The 21,379-nt window shown below is 38.7% G+C and overlaps 1 protein-coding gene across 1 annotated transcript in view; it reads right to left on the bottom strand.

The window, feature by feature from the left end:
* The window catches only part of SNTG2 (syntrophin, gamma 2), a 183,847-nt gene that overhangs the window by 52,257 nt on the left and 110,211 nt on the right, over positions 1-21,379 (bottom strand). Inside the window, exons 10-11 of the mRNA XM_009887927.1 lie at positions 20,633-20,762; positions 9,607-9,645 (exon numbers count right to left, since the gene is read on the bottom strand). Of these exons, the coding sequence (XP_009886229.1) occupies positions 9,607-9,645; positions 20,633-20,762 (169 nt within the window). The remainder of the gene's footprint in view (positions 1-9,606; positions 9,646-20,632; positions 20,763-21,379) is intronic.

Genomic DNA, 21,379 nt, shown 5'->3' with positions numbered 1-21,379 from the left:
GAAGATAAGTGGTGAGCTTAGTGGGCTTAGAGCTGCAGTACTGTCATTTGCATGGGTTGGGGATAACGGGATGGCAAGCTAAAAAGTAAGTACTAATGAATATGAAAGAGGAAAAGACAAAGCAAAATACATTTAGGAGGAGAAAGAAATCAATTTAGTAAGAACAAAAATACAGGAGAAACTATGTAATTGAAATGCAAAGAACTAAAGGAAGGACACTATACAAGTATATAAAAAGTGGAAATTGAATGAAAAAATATTTGTGACGAAAAAAGGTAAAGAAAAGAGGATTCCAAATGTATACTTGCCTAAAAAGACACAAAGTCCTTAAAAAAGTAAAGGAAAATAGAAGAATTTCCTTTATCAGAACGAGTGTTTGATTAACTTATGTGTATTTTGGGGAAAAAAAAAGGCATCTTTTTATAGAGATATTAAAAAATCTAATACATTTTTTACTTTATTTCTACACATCTGTCTTATTGACTGGTTTATTTAATGATCATTTAGACCATAGAAATGGAGAAAGAATAATTATTCAGTTGAACAAAAGTCAGTATGGAACAAAAGCAACCAAGTGTTGGTACTCAATAACAAGCTGTTTGTGGTTCATAAGTAGGCTACTGAGATTTTAATTGGGTCTCAGTACACGAGCTGAAATATTAGTCCGGGGATAAAAACTGCTCTGTTATTTGGATTGAACCCCGCCATTTGAAATTTTAAGAAGTGTTCATAAGGCATTGCACTACAAACTGTCCCGTTCTCAGCATTGCTTTCACCACTTTATTCTCACACTGCATAATCACTTTGAGACTGCTATCTGAAACTGCGTGGAAAATTACCCATACATCATCGATGTATTATTAAGTTTCTAACGTGTTCTAATACACTTTTCAAAAGTTCCTGTAGGAACAGAATGAGCAATGGCACTCATTATGAGGAGATAAAACAAGTCACTAACAATATGTAATCCAATCATAGCAGATAAATGAAAGTTCTTATTTGCACTTATTCTTTTCCTACATCAATAAAGCATCTAGATGCTGCAATGACTAGAAACTTAATGTGTTACATTTAATAAAGCAATCAGTACATTTTGTGTATAGTACATTTAGTTAAATAGTTATGACAAGTAAATGACGCAAAACACTCCAGAGGGAAATGAAGAAATAAAATCAAGTAGATTTCTGATGTATGAAATGTCAGAACAGATGGGTACACTTATGTAATTAAAGTGGGATAAGAATCTACAGCAGACACCAGCTTGGCCTGCAAGTTAAGAACCAGTGTCGTACCATGAAGCACAACGGAACAATACAAAATTAAGAAAGCAAAGAGAAGTACATCTTGAGGTAGCTTAAGTAATTTTTTTTTGTCTTTTTCAATGCAAGTGCTAGACTGCATGTTTTGAAAAGTACAGATATTGAGGGAGAAAAAAAGCAATCCTTTCACATACATAATGATTAACAAAAAAAAAATAATTAAAAAAAAAGGATTTGGAATGCTAGAAGTTTTGATGCATTACAGTAATGATTTCCATTGCACATCAATTGCATTCGGTTATGTCCAAATGGCTACTATTCAAAACATAATGTTTTAGAAATGAAACTACAGAGGAACATAGAAGTGATAACGCTCAAGTGTTTTAAGTGCTTCAGATCAAGAATGAAATTTTTAAGTCCAAGCTGGGCACAGTTTGAATGCCACAAATAGCAACACGTCTGTACTAACCCAAAGGGTTAATTCACACTAACTAGGAAGACAGGTATGTATCTGAATTTGTGCATCTTCCCAGGAATTGGCTGCCTATGCAAAATTTAGATTATTTGTCCTTCTGGGTAGTCATAGTTGTTTCTCTCCTTTGCTTGTTTTAACAAGGAGGCTGGGAAAATTGGAGCTGATATCACTCACCTTTTCTCACAATATCCTTCTTCAAGTTAGAATCCAGAACAGAAAACTCACTCTTGGAGACAGGTACCAGTAAGTTGCCTTACTGGTTATGCGTTCTTATACTATACTAAATCAGTAGCACTGTTTGTGCAGCAGGAACTAAAAAAACTAAATAAAAGTGGAAAACTCAGGTCCTTCACATTTTTTTAATGTCTTATATGACTACTTTATTTTTGAGCAATATTAAAACAAGAGAAGCAAAATACACCTAAAAAGCTATTCTCCTCCTCACCAAATAAAGACTCAAATCATTTCTTCTGCAGTTTGGGAAAATAAAAAAAAGAAAACCTTTCAAACTATAGCTGTTGGCTATAGCTGTTGCAAAAGAGTTCTTAAAAAAAGAAAACTCAGTCTGAAAATTCAGTCTCAGCTTCTTTCTATATGTTGTCCCCCAGTCAATAAAACGATAATTCTGCTTAGTAATGTGTTAACATAATTTTTATTAGAGAATAATCCTGAAGAAGGACTGATCTCACAGGTGTAATCCAGTGAAATCACAGTTCTGTAGTATTGAATGGAAAAGCAATGGGTATGAAAAGCTGTGAAGACCACATGCCTGTGCAGAAAATTGTATAGTCTAAAATCTTTCTTGCGATCCACAAAGCAGAAATATACAAATAAAAGGAGAATAAAGAAGAGTTGTTAATATTTTTTTAAAAATATTCTAACAGCTAAGGGAAGCTCAGAAAGACAGCTTAATCAGAGACCATGATTTTTCACCGAAGACAGAATCGCCTTGTGCCACTCACTGCAAGAGACACCATGACCCAGTTGACAGCTGGAAGATGACGTCAGCGTATTAGGGTAAGAAACACTGCTTAAATACACTTTTGTGCATTTTTTCCTTAAATAGGAGTAGGTTTCCTTTGCCTGACACATTCTGTAGAGTTTCTAGAAGCCAATGTTTCGAAGTCTTACAACTTCAAAGAGTAATCTAATATAAAGTATTTCATTAACACAAAAAAATGGGACATACGAATACCATGAATATAGTGTGAATGTATTTGTTTTATAAAGCATAGTGAGATTTCATGAAATATGTTCAGAAATGCAACCACAGTTTTCAGAATTCTATTATGTATGGGTTTGGTTTGTCTGGTTTGGCAAATCTCTAGACTTTTTTTGTTTTTTTTTGTTTTTTTGTTTTTTTTTAGTTTCCCTCTCTTTAAAATCAGCGTAGTAGTAATAGTTATTTACCTCATAGAGACACTACATATTAGCTAACTCACTAGAGGTAAAAAAGTTTAACTGCTTTAAAGTGGTACTTCTTCCATTAGAGTAATTTTGTTCCAGCGGAAGACCTGAGGCCCCAGAAAAAAATCTCTGAAGCAGACCAAGAGAATTTCATTAGGAATTGAATAACTGACCTGCCATATAAATAAAGTGAAAACAATTACCAAGGAAGATCTCAATTCTATCTCTACATGGTCTCTTTTTATGCTTAAAGGAATTTAGTTCTGCTCTTTTTCTACAGGTGTAAATTTTCTGCAAAGAATCTAACTTTTCCAGACTAACAATTAGGACAAATAGTTTTGTTGCTACATGACATATATTTTTAAAATATTTTCCTCTGTTTTTGAGAAAATTAAAAGAAAAAGAGAAAATGATCTTACAAAAGTATGTGCCGCATTTCTTTTATTCTGCAGGATGAAGCCAAGTGAACACGTTCATGGCATACCTGGGGCAGCAGTCCTGCTATGAGGAACAACGGAAAAGGCCTCCACATTTGAAAAGTTCCTTATTTAGAATTAGGATCATATAATTGTCAAAAACAGAGTGGAAAAGAGGCTTCTGAGAAATTTAGTACATTACCCTCTCCAAAATGCAGTACCCATGATACTTATTTTGTTTCTAAAAATGCTTCCTTTAATGTCTTAACGATCTCCAGTAATGGAGATGTCATAAATTCTCACAAGAATCCATTTCAACACTTTATGATCTTTACTAGCGATGAGGAAGTCTATTCCTCATGTCAAACATGAATCGCTCTCGCTGTAATCACAATTTAAGACTTTTTTTTGCCCTATACATTAAAGACTCAAATGATTTTGGCCTTAGACTGGAAGAGTAAAAAAAAACCCACCTTATTCAGTTCATAAATGGAGCAAAAATCCATGCACAATATTTGGGCTGTGTGCATCACTCCCTGCTTCTTTTCACGTTATTCTCTGAGCACACAGTTATCACTGCTGAATATTTTTTTCATATCTCCCTCTCTGTCTTTCTTTCAACCTGTCCACAGAGGCCATGGAAAACCTCTGGTCAATGTCTTTTTGGAAACATAGTGCACAAAATCAGATGCAGTTCTCCTGTCAAGGCCTTACAGCAAAAGGAACACTTAGCATGTCTTGCAGTAACTCAATGAGGTACAGCTCGCAATACCTGACTTTCTTAAATGCCACAAAGGAGACATGGTTGTTATGGCACGCAGGTAAATGGCCAGCCCTGCCATGATGTTAAACTGACAAGGTAAAAATGTGAGAAACTGCTGGACATTGCATACAATGCAACGGGAGAAGTTGGTTGGCCTACTCAAGCCTGCAGCTATACCAATAAAACAATACGGCGATAAAGTAGCAGATGAAATACATGAAAAAGAAGTGAAGAATGGGTGAAGAATGTCAAAAGATAATGAAAAAGGGGTGCTGACTTACAGACAGTGGTGGTAGTATCACAGATTAAGGCTGAAATAACCAAATAAATATGTAAACATCAGAAAAGTAAGGGCCAATGGAGGAGGAGTAAAATGTGGGTGAGTTCCTTATTTGGGAGGGGGGAAAATGGCAGAAAAAAGGAATATAATGTAAACCATAAGAATGGGGCTGTTGGGGGTCTCTGTTGATCAGTCCTGTACCTGACTGCCACAACCTGATGTAATGATGAGCTATAATAATAAATCATAACAATGAACCTGTTGTATTTATTTTCTCTGACTGTCTTTTTTATCTGACTGGCATCTGGGATGGCCTCCCCAAGTGTTAGCAAGGCAGTGGAGGATGGAACTAACCTTCCTGAAAGAATTTACATCCCCAGATACTTTTCAAGTATTTTCCAGTAACAACTTCTCCAGTTGTTTCCCACAGCTGCTCCCACATACTTGATTATTCTTGCCGATGTGTTGTACCCTAATTAGCTTCCACCCTGTTTTTCAGACTCATTCTTCAATATGTCAAGATCATTCTTATGTCTAACGCTGCATTTTAAAGCTTCATGTCTGCAAAACTAGTAAGCTTGCTTTTGCTAAGGCAGTATAAAGGAAGTATTCAAGGGAATTGGATCCAGGACAGACCTTTTCAGGACTTCTAGTCAATATGTCAGTTCTGAAAGTAAACCATTTATACCTATTATTGGATTATCCAACAAAGTCTGTACAACCAAATCTGTATAATACTGGCTTAAAATACTGTAATGTCAAGAAATGTCATAAATCTTACTGGAATCAAGATACATTGCAGCAACCTCCTGTCACCCATCCACAAGATCTGTTATACTATCACAGGAGGAAATTAGATTGGTTGTCACTGTTTATTCTTCACAAATCCTTCAGGGCAGTCATTCATTTGTTATCTTGCAGCTGCATACAAATATTTTGTTTATTTATTTCAAATTTCTTTCTAGAGATTGAAGTTAAATTGACTAGTCTCTAACTCTCCAACTTCTCTTTCTGTTTCCATTAATAGCCATGATGTTTGCCCTTTCCTAATCTTTTGATGTGTCACCTGGCAGGCACAAATTCCCTGAAATATCTTGATAATGGCTCTGAGATTACTTTGACCAGTTTTTCAAATATCACCAGGCATTAAAAGGATACACATCACCAAAACTTCCCTCTGTATTGTAATCTGAGATTTTATTGGGTTTTGATAGTATTATTTGCAACAACCATCTTTTGCAGTTGACCTTTTTAGTGGAGGCTGACCTCTGATATGCTGAGTAGAAGACAAAGATTTTCCTTTGTCTTCTTGCTCTTAATACATTTAGAGGGCAATTTTTTGTTACCCATCTGTCCCTTGGTGGTTGCATCTTAATCTGTGTCCTGACTTTCCTATTACTATCACATGCTATGCTTTTACAATCACGGTCTCTAGATATCATTTTCTGTATGATTTCCTCTAGAGGTCAATAAAGAGGTCACTGAAAAAATCAAAACAAAGGAGGGAAGAGACATCATCGGAAGTAGTGAAAATCTGCTTTACAGAATCACAAGAAAAAAAGATAAATAGACAGTATCTGATGGGTATTTTCCTCTTTTTACTGAGAACAAACTGTATTGTTTTAGTGGAGGACAGGACATGATCATATTAGTCTTAAAAACATAAAAAAAACATGCAGCAAACAAAATCAGAAACCTTGCAAGTAGTTTTTCTGGACAGAGAATTGCCTAATTTACTGTTTCATAAAAAATATAGAGTAACCAAACAGTGTGTGTTTTCTTGAAAACTGAGTCCCAAATCTGTCTACTGATAACACAGAATCAAGTGCCTTCAAGTCCCCAGAGCACTGTAATAAATTATATTAAGGAGAAACAAAAGCTACAATATCTGGAGAATGGTGGCTGTAAACAGCCTCCACAGTCAATAAAACAACGTACAATCTGGCTCAATCCCCCTCTCTCCTTGTGGAGCACCAATACGTTTGAAAAGTATACAGTGCATAGATGCTGTGTGCTTCGTCATCTACACAGGATATACATACACTTAGAGCCAGAGCTTCAGCAGTGGTACTTATTTAATACCTTTCAAATTCATGTAATCCCTGCATACTTGTTAAATCCTAGTAGTCTTTGACGTGCACTAACTAGCATGACATGCCCTGGCATAACTAGAACTCTCCAAACAATTCCCAAGGACAGTCTGGGATTTAAGCGTTGGTGGGAATAATTTCCAACAAGCAGTTTAAACGCAGACACCCTGCTTTGGTGGGAGAAGAGAATTTAGAAGTGTGGCAGTAGCCAGATGATGCCAATTAGCTTCATGACCCAGTACTGTTTATTTTAACATTACGAATATATTCATAATAATTACAACTACTACTACCTTTCCTACTACCTCGTTCTAACTTTGGATCACAGGCACAGGGCAAAGTCCAAACTCTTTGTTTGACCCCTTCTTTTGGCAAAGACACCCACAAATACAGCTGGTTTAGATGTCAGAACCAATATCTTAGTCCTTTCACTTTCCAATTTTCTTTAGTTATGTGCTCACAGAATTCATCACATTTTGGAGACTCAGTTTCCAGTAAAACCAGTCAGGGGCAATATGAAAGACAAGGAAGAAAGTCAGATTTAGCAAAGTAATTTTTTACATTCTTGACCCTGAATCACAGTTTGTTAATGACCTATGAAAAAAAGAACCTGAATGAAACCTATCCTGATTCAACCTCGTCCCTTTATGAAAGATTAAGTTGAACTCTAAAGGTAATGACGAAAACTCACCGCAGGCGACACAATAATGAAACTCTACGGACCTGTTTAATTCTTCAGGGATGTCCCTACTCAAAAGCTAAGATAAATTTGCAGCTATCACCAATTTTACTTCAAGGCAGTTCTTCAAGTGACCTTCAATCTCTTAGGCTTATCCTTTCTCTAAATTTTAAATCGATCATATTAAGAAGAGCTATTCAGGTTTGTACAAACATTATATAACTGACATTAACAGGCTGCACTAATCTAGGGCAGATCAGGTCCTCTTCTGCTTTCAGTTATAATTGCCAAGTTTTATTTTATTCCTTTGTGATATATATATGAGATTCACATTCTGGTTGCTTTAAAGCAAATTTTCTCAGGACATGTTAGAGTCTGGAATTTTAACATTTTCTCCTTTCATATTTTTGTGTTGGCTGGTTTTATTTACTTGATCTGCCCAAATTCATTATAACCTGCAGAGAACAATCCAATGTTTGTTGCTGTCAGTCCCATCTTAAATTATAAAATCCTAAAATTAAGGTCCTAATTGTATCTTCCCTTCTTTTCATATTTGGAATGGAAAAAGTGGGATATATTTGTACTACCTAGCTTCAGGCACCTGCTTTAGCTGATACGCTAAGAGGCTACGCTTCTTAGGACCTCAGTATAGTCAAGACAGAAAAAGAGGCTCCTATAAAGGATGATTTAAAGAACGGATATCGAGTTCTACATTAGAACAACTCTCTGGAACAGAATAATTTTCTGCACTGACTACCTAGGCAGTTTATGGGGACTAGCCTCTCTATTTAGGAAATCAAATTAGGTATTTAGTGATAGGTTGTATGACTGTCCCCAATATTTTTTAAAAATTGAGGATGAATATGTCTTCCTTTTTTTTCAACTTAATCCATGATGTGTGCCCAAACTGATATGAATAAACTTGGAATAGTTACTCAATTATCTGTAGTAGAGAGTTCATCCAACAAAAAATAGCCAAATTCAATACCTTTTCTGCTGGCAGTCATAATCACCTGTTTTTCATATCAGTTTAATTAATAATTAAAAGCCATGGCAGATAGAGCAATTAAATTCCCCCTTCTTATACAGAACAGGTATTTATTTTGTGTTTCAGGGTAACTTGATTATCTACTGTACATAGAATTAAAGTCTGTAGAGGTTTTTGAGGTTGTTGGGTTTTTTTTCCAAAGTACTGACCCAAAGATAAGAAAACAGTTTCCTGTGTAAGAAAATGTCAATGGTTAAATATTTTTAATAACCTCTAGAAGACTCTAGAAATGTCCTAGTAGATTTTACAAATGAGACGATGAAATGGTGACATATGAAAGAGTATACAAGTTGTCAAACTAATAAATATTTATTTGATCCTCATATGAAGAATTTTTTGACTCATTCTTCAACTTCTGTAATAAAATTCCATAACAAATTTCTGTAGTAAAACAGTACAAAAGACACCTTGCCTAATTTTCACTTTTATAATCTACAAACCCAGCATTTTTGGAAACAGCAGGGACTGGGCTCTTTGTTCCTGGGTAATGATTCAATGCCAGATAGATGCAAGGAAAGCACAGGTAAGTGAAACTCATTAGTCTTATAATAAAAGTTTCAAAGTACTTGCCAGAATTACAGAATTAACCTGGAAAATGCTACTATTCTATTTTTCAAAGTAAATGAAAAAGCTCTTTGCAATGCTACAAGATATAAGAATAGTTTCCAGTGCAGTAAATTCTTCTGGGTCTTCAGGGCATTTGGCTAGTTGGAGCAGAAGAAATATCTCATCAGGCTCCTGAGCTCCAAAAGTCCCAGACAAACAGTCATAGCAAACGTAGTCTGCACAGCACGACACTTGCATAACAGATTGGATTTATAATACACTCCTTGGCTATCTGTGCACCATATGTGATGGAAATACAGAGTTAACTTGTCAGACTCACTGTTGTAATACTGCATCCAAACATACACTATGCTTTCCAAGACCTGGTTGTGAGTTCCCCCTCTCATTTATTTCATAGCTCCATCTAATCCACTTTTTAGGTCTGCAGTGGAGGACTCTACTCATTACTGCGGATTAGTGAGAATCTGCTGATTAAGTAGGTATTTTAATAATTTCAAACCATAGAAAACTTGTTTTTAGAATTTTAAAACTGACTAAATGTGGGTATGTAAGCTCTACAAATTTTGCAACTCAATACAATGACAAGAATGTAAAAAATTGGATAGTATCATGGAAGTCTTACCTGGTCTGAGGGAGAACAGCATTTATTTGCCATTTTCATCTATGAAAGACAGATGGAAGAATACACAGAGTTATTAATACGCTGAAGAGTTTCTGTGATGCAATTAGCATTGACTTAGTTATTGAACACTGTATTAATATTTCCAAATTGTATTTATAAGAAATTAAATCATTCAGTGCATAAATACTAGATTTTTACTATTACACTAGATTTACAAAACCAAGGACTCAAAAGACAGAAAGCCTTTTATCAGAGTTTTCATTAAATCCTTCATAAAGAGTTGCATTTATGAATTTAACTTTGCCATCCTGAGTGGAAATATTACACTTTACTGTAAACACCTCACTTAGGTCTTAGTTATCACAGAATTCACAGAATTGTTAGGGTTGGAAGGGACCTCTGGAGATCATCTAGTCCAACCCTCCTGCCAGAGCAGGGTCACCTACAGCACGTTACACAGGACAGCGTCCAGGCGGGTTTTGAATGTCTCCAGAGTGGGAGACTCCACCACCTCTCTGGGCAGCCTGTTCCAGTGCTCCACTACCCTCAAAGTAAAGAAGTTCCTTCTCATGTTAAGATGGAACTTCCTATGTTCAAGTTTATGCCCATTACCCCTCGTCCTATCACTGGGTGCCACTGAAAAAAGACTACTCCCATCCCCCTGGCATCCTCCCATTAAGTATTTGTATGTATTAATAAGATCCCCCCTCAATCTTCTTTTCTCTAGACTAAAGAGACCCAAGTCCCTCAGCCTTTCCTCATAAGAAAGGTGCTCCAGTCCCCTAATCATCTTTGTTGCCCTTTGCTGGACCCTCTCCAGCAGTTCCCTGTCTTTCTTGAACTGGGGAGCCCAGAACTGGACACAGTACTCCAGATGCGGTCTCACCAGGGCAGAGTAGAGGGGGAGGATGACCTCCCTCGACCTGCTGGCCACACTCTTCTTGATGCACCCCAGGATGCCATTCGCCTTCTTGGCCGCCAGGGCACATTGCTGGCTCATGGTCATCCTGTTGTCCACCAGGACTCCCAGGTCCCTCTCCACAGAGCTGCTCTCCAGGAGGTCAGCCCCCAACCTGTACTGGTGCATGGGGTTATTCCTCCCCAGGTGCAGTACCCTACACTTACCCTTGTTGAACTTCATAAGGTTTCTTTCTGCCCAACTCTCCAGCCTGGCGAGGTCACGCTGTAAGGCAGCACAGCCTTCTGGCGTGTCAGCCACTCCTCCCAGTTTTGTGTCATCAGCAAACTTGCTGATGGTACACTCTATCCCTTCATCCAGATCATTGATGAATATGTTGAACAAAACTGGGCCCAGTACTGACCCCTGAGGGACACCACTTGTTACTAACCTCCAACTAGACTCTGCGCCACTAACCACAACCCTCTGAGCTCTATCTGTAAGCCAGTTCTCAATCCACCTCACTGTCCATTCATCTAAGCCACACTTCCTAAGCTTTCCTGTGAGGATGATGTGGGAGACAGTGTCGAAAGCCTTGCCAAAGTCAAGGTAGACAACATCCACTGCCCTCCCCTCATCCACCCATCTAGTTACTTTGTCATAGAAGGCTATCAGATTAGTCAGACATGACTTCCCCTTGGTGAATCCATGTTGACTACTTCTGATAATCTTCTTTTCATCCAGGTGCTTTGAGATGACTCCCAGAACAAGCTGCTCCATCATCTTCCCAGGGATGGAGGTGAGGCTGACCGGCCTGTAGTTTCCCGGGTCATCCTTCCTGCCCTTTTTGAAGACTGGAGTGACATTGGCTATCCTCCAGTCCTCAGGCACCTCACCTGTCCTCCAGGACCTTTCAAAGATAATGGAGAGAGGCCCAGCAATGACTTCCCCCAGCTCCCTCAGCACACGAGGGTGCATCCCATCAGGCCCCATGGATTTATGTATATCCAATTTATCTAACTGATCTTTAACGTGCTCCTTGTCAACCAAGGGATAGTCTTGTTTCCCCCAGACTTTCTCTGTTACCTGCAAAGTCTGGGTCTCACAAGGACTGGCCCAAACAGTGAAGACAGAAGCAAAGAAGGCATTTAGCAACTCCGCCTTCTCTGCATCATCCGTCACCACAGCACCTGTCTCATTCAACAACGGGCCCACATTTTCCCTAGTTTTCCTTTTGTCTCCTATATACTTAAAGAAACCCTTCCTGTTGGCCTTCCTGTTGGCCTTTTCATTAAATCCTTCATAAAGAGTTGCATTTATGAATTTAACTTTGCCATCCTGAGTGGAAATATTACACTTTACTGTAAACACCTCACTTAGGTCTTAGTTAAGCAATTGCTTAAGCAGATCTACAAATGAGGCATGGAATTAAGTGAAATGAAGGCCACAGAGGATAACACATGTTTAAAGATGAAGAGAATATTGTTTAGACTTTCCTTTTAGTTTACTCTTCAAGATAAAGTTACATATCTTTCTTTTTCCTCTCTGTTCAGTTAATGAGTTTTGTTGATTTTGGCTTTTCTTTGGCAGTCATGGTTTGCATAGATGAGTGGTGGACAAACCCTGACAGATATTCCCTTCTGTAAAGTGAAACACTTCTTTAAAATGCGGTATTAGTAAGTGTAATAACGATATGGCATCTAGACAGAAAAAGATTAAATGACTGGAAAGACGGACTGCCCTATACACAAAGATTATAAGCTGCAAAATGTCCTACAGTTGATGAGTACTTCCAAAGGATCTTGTCATCAAAAAGTCTGTTTGATAACAAATTGAAATCTTGTGATAGAAGACCAAAAGCCACAGCTAAGCACAGGAAAAACTACAATTGCCACAGGAATAGAGCAGAAGGAACCCAGGGCTATCACTTGTATCATGGCAAGTGATTTGTAAGATCAAATCTGTGGATAATCACTGGAAGCAGAGCATGTCTGCAGCCATGTAGCTCAGTAAATATGGTAATGCCACTGCTTGTTGTGGTGGGTTGACTTTGGCCAGCAGCTGAGCACCTACACAGTCACTCGCTCTCTTCCCCCTCCCAGCAGGAAGGGTGAGAGAATAGTAAGAGCAAAAGCAAGAGAACTTGTGGGTGAAGATAAAGAGAGATTAATAAGTGAAGGAAACGGGATAAAAACAAGTAATATAAAGGCAATCACTTGCTGCCTCCCACAGGCAGACTGATGCCCGACCAGTCTCCAAGCAACAGCCACTTTGGAAGACAAACTTCCACCTTCTTTGTCTGCTATGTCACTTCTATTGCTGAGCAAAATGTTATCACGAAATCACAGAATCATAGAATGGCTTGGGTTGGAATGGACCTTTAAAGGTCATCTAGTACAACCCCCCTGCAATAAACAGGGACATCTTCAACTAGATCACATTGCTCAGAGTTCCGTCCAACCTGACCTTGAATGGCGCATATACCACCTCTCTGGGCAACCTGTGCCAGTGTCGCACCACCCTCACAGTAAAGAATTTCTTCCTAACATCTAATCTAAATCTACCCTATTTCAGTTTAAAACCGTTACCCCTTGTCCTATCACTACAATTCCTGCTAAAGAGTCCCTCCCCATCTTTCCTGTAGGCCGCCTTTAAGTACTGAAAGGCTGCAATAAGGTCTCTCCAGAGCCTTCTCTTCTCCAGGCTGAATAACCCCAACTCTCTCAGCCTGTCTTCACAGGAGAGGTGCTCCAGCCCTCTCATCATCTTTGTGGCCCTCCTCTGGACTTGCTTCAACAGGTCCATGTGCTGAGGGCTCCAGAGCTGGATGAAATATTCCAGGTGGGGTCTCAGCAGAATGGGGTAGAGGGGCAAAATCAACTCCCTTAACCTGCTGGCCATGCTTTTTTTGATGCAGCCCAGGATATAGTTGGCTTTCTGGGCTTCGAGCACACATTGCCAGCACATGTTGAGCTTCTTATCAATCAAACCCTCAAGTCATTCTCGGCAAGGCTGCTCGCAATCCATTCTCCACCCAGCCTGTATTTGTGCTTGGGATTGCCCTGATCCATGTGCAGGACCTTGCACTTGGCCTTGCTGAACCTCATGATGTTCACAGGGGCCCACATCTCCAGCCTGTCAAGGTCCCTCTGGATGGCATCCCTAAGGTCAGCTGTCCCAGCTGTGTCCCTTCCCAATTCCTTGCCTATCCCTTGCTGAGGGCGGGGGCAGGGGTCAGAATGAGAAAAAGCCCCTTTGAGGGGCACTGCCACACCTTGATGCTGTGCAAGCACTGTTCAGCAACAGCCAAAGCATTGGTCTGCTGTTAACACACAACGTACAAAACACAGCACCATATGACTGCTATGAAGAAAGTTACCTTCATCCCCACCAGACCCAGTGCACCTGTAAGATGCCAAGAGGCTTTGTGTTACGCCAATGACAGAGGCCTCAGGATGTGTGAGGGTTTGTCTGGACTTGTCTTGGACTGCCTGGAGCTGTATTACAGCTTGTTTAGGCATAACATAAATATCTAATGACCATGAGAATATTGCCTACTTGGTTTTAGCAAAATACAGCTGTGGGATGTAATGATATATAGGTATATTAAAGCTATAGGTATATATTTATTTAAAGTATATAAAATGTATACACACACATATCACACTCTTGTACCTAATAGATGGCAATAACAAGTTATTATTCTGCATAGAGTGGATTATCTATGACCATAAACAAAATGACCCTAGGACAAAACACGATGTGGAGGAGTACATGATGACAGCAGGAGCCTTGACTGTATGGAGACAGGGTTATACCAAGACTCAGGGCTGTAGGAATTCACCAGTCAGTCCTAACCCAGCACGGGCTATCAGGCCTCCTTCTCCCCCATATGCTCACTTTTGCAGCTTGTTTCAATTTAATTGTGTGGTCAAATGGTGCAGGTGTGCTGGTAGGTCAGACAGCTGGGAGTGACTGAGGCTCTGGGGATGAGGTGGCCAGACCTGTTGGGAGCCTGGGGCATCTGACAGGCCTCACATGACCTTGTGCCAAGAGAGCCTGCCAGCCCCTTTGAGGGGCACTGCCATGCTCCCCACCACCTCCCTGCCACCCCAGAGGAGGAACGGGAACCACCACAATAGAGGCAGGTCACAGCCTCCCGGTGTTGGCACCTGCACCACAGCACATATGAGGACCAATGATGAGGACGGAGACGATGTGCAGCTGCCAAGTGGAGTGTGTGGCCCACAGCAATGTTCCTCGCAGCTCTCGCACACGGCTCTGCCTACTGCAGCCTGACCCCAGGCTGCATGGCTGCACCATGCCAGAGGTGGCCTGGAGCACTCTCGGAGGCGGAAGAGATGGCAGAGCTTCTTGGTGCTCTCCAAGCCCCAACAGTAACAAACCAGGGGGAACTCAAGACCCCACCCTGTAACTCAGATAAAACAAATTGGTGACATGGCCAGTATTGCAGAAGGAAGCACACCTCACCAGTCTGATTTGGTGTAGACTTAATCCTGAGCAGTTGTGCAGGACATAATGTAAAGGCACCTGGAATACTTTAATGTCAGTAGGAATGCTGTCACACCCTGCTCCAACCTTCCTCCAGTGCGTGCTTCAGAGACAAATACATAACATGACTTATGTTATACACACACAAAATATTATTTCCTTGCAGGTGGCCAAAGCCATGCTGAATAATAAGACCCCTATAGCATAAAACAGTGCAAATAAACAGAGCTACCAGGGATCCTGTCTCCTTTCACCCTCCTTTTTGGTTCAGTCAAACTACTTAATCTATGATAGGAAGAAATTTTGTTATCCTCCTTATTGTTTTATTGTGTGCAGACGTGCCTGGAACAATGTGTGTGAGACTGGCTGTGCAGTTTTTCTGCAGAATGAGGGTAGAGTATTGTGAAGAGCACCCTCATAACCAGTCCAGCTTCCCACTGGTAAAAGCAATAGGGAAGAACGCTTTGGACTCCACAGCTATTCACTGCACAGCTGTAGCTCATTCCCTATTCAAAGCAGGGACGGCTGCAGCCCTTACGTAACTTTGGGGAGAGGAAAGATCTCCTTCTGCACCACATTATGTCCCTATGTCACGGGGCTGAGGTGAGAGAAGTATGCAATCTCCACTTCATCTGGCGCCACATGTTCTCTACATGCCTCCACAGCTGGTGCAGAGAGACAGGAATTCAAACAGGATACGCTACACCTCGCTGGCAGCACAGGAGCTTTCAGCACTGCAGTACAGTAACGGGAGTTGGAGACAGCAGGGAAACTAACCCCAAAAAACTGGATCTGTGAAGATGGCAGGCAACTTGGAAAAGGAACTATTAAGCAACTGTAATTCCTATTCTCTGTTCTAAATGAATACATACAGGGCAGGAACAGAATGGGGATGAAATGATTCAGAACCATATACCAAACTCTAAATACCTCCCAGGCTGGGATTTATCTTACTTAACTTTGGTAAGCCAAGAAAAAGGAAAGAGTTATACATCTAATATACCTATATTCTCTTTTCAAACACCAGAGAGAGGCACCTTTTTTTTTCCCCCTGGATATAAGAGGATCTTATGTGACTGCTTGTTGCTTGGCTAAATTTAGGTGATGTGATTCCTGCCCTTACTGACTTCACATTACAACCTCAATGGCTTGAACTGTGGTACTTTCAAATGGAAATTTTTGAGTTTACAAACAACAACAAAAAAAGCAGCAGCAAAGAAATATTACCATGTGTTTTCACCCCGGGGAATAGAATTGTTTGTATAATCACTGAAGCAGTCAAATTTGTATATTGCTTCCTACACACAAGGATTTTGTTTCCATCTACATGTACCCCGCATTCTGCTGTAAAAAGACAGACCGACCTCCTCAGTGCTCTTTTTTTATAAGCCTGTTCAAAGCTCATATTTCAGAAGTCTCTCCCCATTCAAACAGAAATTTCACTCCACTGTGATATAGAGTATCACTTAGACATACATCTACATAAAGATGTAAAAGAAAAGGTATACACACATGACATACGCTATTAAAAAAGCTGTCAAAGGCATAAGTATGATACAGATTAATAACCCTGTTTTGAAGCCAAATTCTAAGTTTCTACCATCCTCCAATGAAGCTGCTGGAATGATTTATAAAAAAACCCATAAATAATGTTTAAAGTGGGACAACTGCACCTTAACTTGTTCTCTTACCTGCTTATGAACTACTCATTTATTGGTAAATATTTTTTAAAAAATAACATCATTAGAATATCCTCGGGAAAAAAAAAAACCTTGAGAAAGTTATAAATATAAGAAACAAGTCTCTATAATGTAAATGAACTGGCAGTATTACCTTTAGATGCTTCTACTGATCATGACTACATTAATGTTCAGTGTTATGTTTCAAAGAAAATAATTAAAATCCACGAGAAAAGCTGCACATGTTTAATAGCTGGCTATCTGAACGGTGGATAACAGAGAGAGAAATATAAATTATTCCAAGGAACTCTCTCCTAAAAAAACCATCTCCAGCACATCATTGCCACTTCAGGCAACAAAGAACCCTCTAGCTGAACAAATTAAGAACAGGAGCAGTGAGAAGCACATGCAGATCAAGTTGTTTCCTGTACTTATTGTTTCATCACGGCAGCTTCACTGCCAGTTTCTGTTCCCTCTCTCCCCTCAGTTTCTTCAACTGTACCTCCCTCTGTGAGAAAAGAGGTGTATGAAGAAATAAATGTGAGGTGCTGATTCATCTCTATTTTCTTCTGTGAAAGGTAAATGTGAGAACATTGACAAGATGGGGGATTGAATCACAAAAGAAGATGATAGGAAAGTTTCATGCTGGTAGAAAAGTATGTGGAAAACATGAATATGAACAGAGCGATGAATAATTTGTGGTAAGGGTCCTTAGAAAGAAAAGCAACCCATACTGCTTGTAAACCTGACAGTTACTGGGAGATTTTCCGAGCTAAGCACACAAGACACATATCTGTAAGGAGGGCTGAAAAGGTACCCTTACATCTTTCTCCATGTTGCAGTATTCCCCGTGCTCTTCTGTCTTAGAATAACTAACTCTCTCCAGGCTAGTACTGGAATTATTATTTCTCATCTACCAAGTAACACTTCCTCGATATGCTAACATCCAGAGGTAGCATCCTTACGCAGCGACGACTTCTCACATCTTCACTATTGAAAGACAACTCCTCCTTTACACTTGATCCCTAGAGAGCTTGCCTTTGCATAGAAGTTAGATGTTTCAGTACTTCAAAAAAGTTGTCTGACGTTAGCAGAAGTGTCACATTGTGGCAGAGCTATTTTTGTACAGCCTACATTAGGATTGTCTTCTGGCATCAGCAGGAGATCTGATCAGTTGCCAATTGCTGAATGAGACATCAGGGTATCAGGGTAAAATAGCAAAATATAGTAGGGTAAAGTGATACATGAAAGATAGGGTGCACTGTAAGAAAATAATCTGTATTGGGAGCTCTTTAAGAACTACAATTCTAAAAGAAATTATTCAAAATCATCTGCAAACTATATGACAAAGATCTATACGGGATTGGCACAAGTAGGCATTGATGAAGTAAGAATGACTAAGGTGCAGGAAGTTGCTAAAGTCAAGAAACAAGTATGAGCGCAGAGAAAATCTAAAAATGTGTAGAAGTGAAAAGTGAACAATAGAAAGTATTGCTTAAATACTTAGTAATAGGTCAGGTAAGAATGCTGACATTCTTTATGCCAATAGTATCAGCAAGAAGGTCCATTGTGATCATGCATCTAGCAATTAATTTATGTACAGAGATGATGGTATAGAACAGAATAGGAAATTAATAGTTTAAATATTTGGAGAAGCAATTGAACTTAAGAGTCAGCAAGGACTCAAGAAATTAACCTTTAAGTAGATAAGGGCTTATCTGAAATAAGCTCTGAACCAGTAGTGATTATCTTCAGGTACTCGTGGAGAATGAGGGAGACACTCTACAGAAGTGGAGAAGGGCAGAAACAGGAAAAAACTGTGCGGAATTACAGATCCATTCCCTAACGTTAATTTCAGAAGTATGATAAGAAAAGAATCATTTTGTGAGATGATATAGTATTAGGGTAATAAAAAGCATTCAAAATGGATTTTCAAGAAGCCTAATCCCAAGGCCTTGCCCTAAGCACTGGGGATGTCAAACCATCTGTGTCCCCTGGCTGCCAGGAGGCGGGGAGCCCTCACCACCCTTCTTTTGCTGTATACTTTAGTTGCAGTCCAACCTCACAGTCCTGGTCTTAAAAAATGGTTTGCAATAAAAGGGATTCTCACTGACCATTACATCTCCTGTTCTGATGATCAGTAATTAAAATAATGCTCTGGCCAGACCTTTCCAGGTGTACCACAGGCTGCTCACCTGACAAAACCTGTAAAGCACTAAGTCCAAGCAAAAAGTTTACTCGCTTCTCATAACGATCTGCATAGAGTTTACACTCTATCTCACGAAGAACACAAAACGTGAATTTATCACGGCTGTTGCTTGTGAGACCCCTCCCCAGCACAGCCACTTATACGAACACCAGGGACTACTTTGTTTAGAGAATGCACTATTGCAATAGGTAATGGAGAAGACCAACACAAGTAACCAGTATATAATAAAATATTGCTGCAGACAGGTCACAACACAGTGAAGATACTATGTCAGGACACATGCTACTGCACATAGTGCATTTGAAAAAAAACAGACTAGAACCCTATGACTAATAAAACCTGTTTGCATTTATAGCCACTTTTTATTGTCTTATTCAGCTATATCCTTGGATTGGCTTCTGTTCAGTGGATTTCTTTAGAAAGCAAAAGAATTGGGCTTAGTAGCTATGAACTGGAAGTGCTCTAAAAATATTACCATACACTTGTTTTTGCTGTTCACACAGAAAGAATTATGAAATTTCATGAATAATTTACATTGCTTTCTTAGAATTATCAAATACCAATACCCTGTAAATGATGTCAATCACAAAACAGAGAATAGAGAATATTTATAAGAATACGTCATAAGCAAAAATGTTTGATTTTGTCAGACTTTGCTTAAGCAATTGAATATTTAAAAACAATTAACGTAATAAATGAACTACTGTGATCAAATGTGATTCCAGGGAACTTTTGAAGACCAGAAAATTCAATTTATAATCTGTTTTGACCAACCGAAATCCAATAAAAAAATTACTCAATATAATCGGAAGAACTAAGCAATGATTAACCTAGAGTACAAAGTATAAATTAAAGACATACTACGAAATCATAATTTATAAAAGAAGTTATAGTCTGAACACATCTAAATTAAAAAAGATTAAAAACCTGCACAGGCAATTCTTCCAGGGACAGCTGTGCTCTTATGTTTTCATCATCAACTCTACCATTTCAAAAAGACTCAAATATATTTTCAATATTGTACGTTATCGAGTTCCCTATTTAATTTTATGATTCATTCCAGAATCTTCAATAGTTTTCAGTTGCTTTTGCTTGGAATAATAATGTGCTGTCCAAATAATAATATTCTGTGTCTCCAGGGATTATTTAATGCTTCTGCTTGCAATAGCAAATGCTACTTATGAATTTACAGGAATAACTTAAAACAACATAAGTACCTTTATACTTCTAGGGAGAAAGATGGAATAATATGACCTTAGATAAATCAACTCTTAGACAACTTAGAGAGGTAAAATACTGTCTTCCTATAAGCCTCTGTAGGTCACACTTCACCAGCTACAGAACTTCCACATGCCTACTTCAAAATCACCAAATACTAACTGCAAGCACATTTTAATTACAAAAATTTAAAATTAAATATTTGGTCATATCTAAACCTTGTGAAATGACCAGAAAGGATAAATATTTTGCCTTAGAAAGTCTTTAAAATAAAAAATACTTTTGATTTTATACTGCTTTTTGTTCTTTGATAACACTGCAAGTCTTGAAAACTTCTTGATACTTTTGATTGACCAGACATTGTCTCCCTGCTCTTTCCTTTCTCCGTTTCCTCCCCATACACATGCATTTTATATATTGTATCTTAAATGTGAATTATTTTCTACCCTTGGAAAATTAGAAATAATTTTACAATAGCATAGACAAGAAAATATGCAGAAAGTAACATACATTTTGAAGTGTCAAATCACTGATGTTAGTTGATATTGCTCTCAGCCAGTCAGCACTCTCCTGGGCTGTATAAAACTGAAGTATCCCAGTACTAACTCCATCGAGTGCCAGCACTTCAAATGCATTAGATCTGCAGTAAGAAGAAATATATCCGTAAAGGAAGATACGTCAATTTTCTGAAACTGCCCAGTATTTCTCAGTGTTCAAGTGATTTTTTTACCTTTTGACAAGTTTTGAGTCTTAACTTTACCAATCAAAAGTAAGGCAACAAAAAGAAGGATAATAATGGGCAGTACCAGGAGCAACAAATACAGTAAGTACTTTCTCTGTACCAGCATATATATGTGCTGATCATTTACTTCCTTTGAGTATATATGCTATGTTCATAGTAACTGAACTTAAGGTAGTGTATTCAGGAAGTAGGCATTATATCTTTTGAATAAACATAAAAAAAATAAACCAAAATGACTATTTTCTTTATTGCATTTTGGTTTCATTTACGATGAATGGATTAAGTTGCAAAGAACTGCCTTCCCTTGCCTTATTTTCTTGGATTCCTATGCTTTTCTATGTAACGTTCTAAGTAATGTTTCTTTTAAGCTCTTTTATGACATAGGAATTTCAGAAATGTACTTAGAAGTTTCTTCAAATAATGTGGAATGTAGGGCCCTTTCCCAAAACAGCATGGACACATGCTAATGCATAATTGCATTTCATTCATTTTTTTAGGCACCTTTTACATGTTTA

The sequence above is a fragment of the Charadrius vociferus genome, unplaced genomic scaffold, assembly GCF_000708025.1.
Source record: "Charadrius vociferus isolate BGI_N301 unplaced genomic scaffold, ASM70802v2 scaffold156, whole genome shotgun sequence".
In the NCBI taxonomy this organism is placed as follows: domain Eukaryota; kingdom Metazoa; phylum Chordata; class Aves; order Charadriiformes; family Charadriidae; genus Charadrius; species Charadrius vociferus.
Note: the sequence above shows the minus strand (reverse complement) of the source record. Positions and strands in the feature narration are given on the sequence as shown.